Raw genomic sequence first — 2,500 nt, 5'->3', positions numbered from 1 at the left:
TTTATGCGTACCCGTAAATAACGACCAATTGAAGAGGAATAATCAGCTTAACAGAACAATGATAATCGGGGACGGAAAAACAACTGGCGGTATCATGCAGGGAAAAGGGGATTAAGCAACAGAAAATACCAGTTAGGCCATTAGGGTTATTTATAAGTACTTGCGCTTACTCACTCTTTATGATTACCTGTGCGCAGGACCTGGAGATGGTAAGCACGATGCGTTCTCTCTTTCCCGCGAGTTTTATTTCGGTGAAGTACGAGGACCTGTGTCGTGATCCCTGGGGTAAGCACTTTGTTTTATGATTATTATCCTTTGAACTTTCAAATGTTATATGTTTAAATATTCCAGCATGTTTCTTTCCTTTCAATTGCTGTATGTGTAAAGATCCCAGCATATGTCTTACGTTTCATATAGTGTGTATGAAGAGAGATTTCAGTATATTTCTTACCCTCCATATGCTATATGCGTAAAGATTCCACAATATTTCTTACATTTTAAATGCTATATTGTCATTAATAACTCCATCTACTAGTAATGACCTGGTTGACCACAGGGATGGCGATGAAGCTGTGGAAGTTCATTGGAAACGAAAACGACTCCACACTACCAATGTCTTGGACGAACTTCTTGCAGCTCCACACGATCACTACCGGCAAGAAACCATTTAGCACGGAACGCAACACCAGGCAACAAATCGGCGCTTGGCGTGAAATAATAAGCGAACATCTGCTTCAGGAGGTTGAACGCCATTGTGGAGACGTCATCGATATGTTGGGTCACACCAGATTTCATGTTTTGGCAAATGTCAGAAACTTTTCCATTCCGCTTGAAAGATCAAATGCCTAGGGTCCAAAAATCAGCTCGAGAATATACGAAAGTGGCATTAGGATGTGAAAGAAATGTTACTATACGTACGTACCTCCTCTCGTTTTGAATTTTGCTCATTTCACACAGTGGATTTCTACTAAACAGACAAACACTCTTAAATGTAAACAGTTGATATCATATAAGGTATCTCCATGCGTTTTATTGCAATTATCATAATCCAATAGATAAGACTTTATCAAGGTGAATTTTGTCATTGTCAGGAACTGTCAGTGTTTGAAACATAATTGTTGTTCCCAGCCTGCGAACTATTACCTAATTCTCTGATGGACTACATTTCCTTATCAGGTTATATGCCGCTGTAGGAGAAATAAAGAAAACCTCCTGCTGCATATAATCAAACACGTTACTTCCGATATTTAGCTTCTTTTCATCAGTCAAATTTAAACAAACAGATTGGATTATAAACATTATATATATATATATATATATATATATATATATATATATATATATATATATATATATATATATATATATATATATATATATATATATATATATATATATATATATATACTCCTATCCAAAGTAAAAACGAATAGGATATACAAGGAACTGCCCATATAGCCATATCTAGCATTTCCGCACATCGTCCTGATTTGTTTGTTTATGAGACGTCCTTCAGCTCCTCCCCTTTTCCCGTATCAAGTTGTGCAGAAGGCTTTTGGGAAACTTTTGATATATGATTTATGCAGTTAACGTTCAAAAGTAAAGAATACAATGCAGCAGACAGATAAACCAGTTGATCAGACAATTAAAACCATGAGCTTAGAGGTTAACTAGGGATTCTATTGAGACCTCATGGTGCTACCGGATGGTAATGGCGAATCACAAAATGCATTGGATTAACTAAGTGGAAGTGAAGACAGCTATGAAATGGATTGAAAGTGGGAAGGCTTAGGAGATGCTCAGAAAAGATGGTGGAATTTCTGTAAAAAAAAAAAGTAAAGGGAGAGATGCCTGGAGAATTTTAGAACTGTAACCGTACCGATTTTTAAGAATAAGGGCGATGTGCAGTGCTAAGGTAACTATATTTGAATAAATTGCATAAGCCACAGCGTGACCAGTCGGGGGAGTCAGGCTGAGAGGAATAGTGATTATCTGTGAGCATCAATGTGGTTCTATGTCAAGAAAGGCATTACAGAAAGGCCACCAAGAGAAGAGTTGTGGGTCATTATGAAGTCAGGAGTGACAGATAAGTATGTAGGGTGACGCACGTTATGTATGATGACAGTAACAGTAATAAGGAGCACAGTTGAAATGATGAACAGGTTTCGGTATGTTTTCGAGGTAGTAACACTCACAAAAGAAAAAGGGGAAGTGAAGCCAGAGGTGGCAACGTTGAAGATGTTGCAATTTTCCTTGTGAGTCTCAAGGTTAGACAGGATTAAGAAACGAGTATGTCATGTTGCCAGTACAACGCAGTGATGACGGATTGGATGGGATATGACTGTGACAACCTCTGACGAAAGCATCCGGAAGGAGGAATGAGTACTTACTGAATTTTATTATTCTTCCTTTACAGACCTTTGTGTCTTTACGTACTTTATTGGGCACATAGGCCTACTCAGTTTACAAGTAGAGGCGCGATACCACTATCCGTATATAT

The 2,500-nt window shown here is 38.0% G+C and overlaps 1 protein-coding gene across 1 annotated transcript in view; it reads left to right on the top strand.

The window, feature by feature from the left end:
- LOC122261042 (carbohydrate sulfotransferase 4) overlaps positions 1–2,500 on the top strand; it is a 13,898-nt gene that overhangs the window by 11,053 nt on the left and 345 nt on the right. The window contains exons 7-8 of the mRNA XM_043028535.2: positions 198–285; positions 557–2,500. The exon at positions 557–2,500 is cut by the window's right edge and continues 345 nt beyond it. Coding sequence (XP_042884469.2) covers positions 198–285; positions 557–849 — 381 coding nt within the window. The 3' untranslated portion in view covers positions 850–2,500. The remainder of the gene's footprint in view (positions 1–197; positions 286–556) is intronic.

The sequence above is a fragment of the Penaeus japonicus genome, unplaced genomic scaffold (assembly GCF_977035675.1).
Source record: "Penaeus japonicus unplaced genomic scaffold, GWHDUDI00000001_assembly GWHDUDI00000002, whole genome shotgun sequence".
Lineage (NCBI taxonomy): Eukaryota > Metazoa > Arthropoda > Malacostraca > Decapoda > Penaeidae > Penaeus > Penaeus japonicus.
This window is presented reverse-complemented; position numbering and strand designations above follow the sequence as displayed.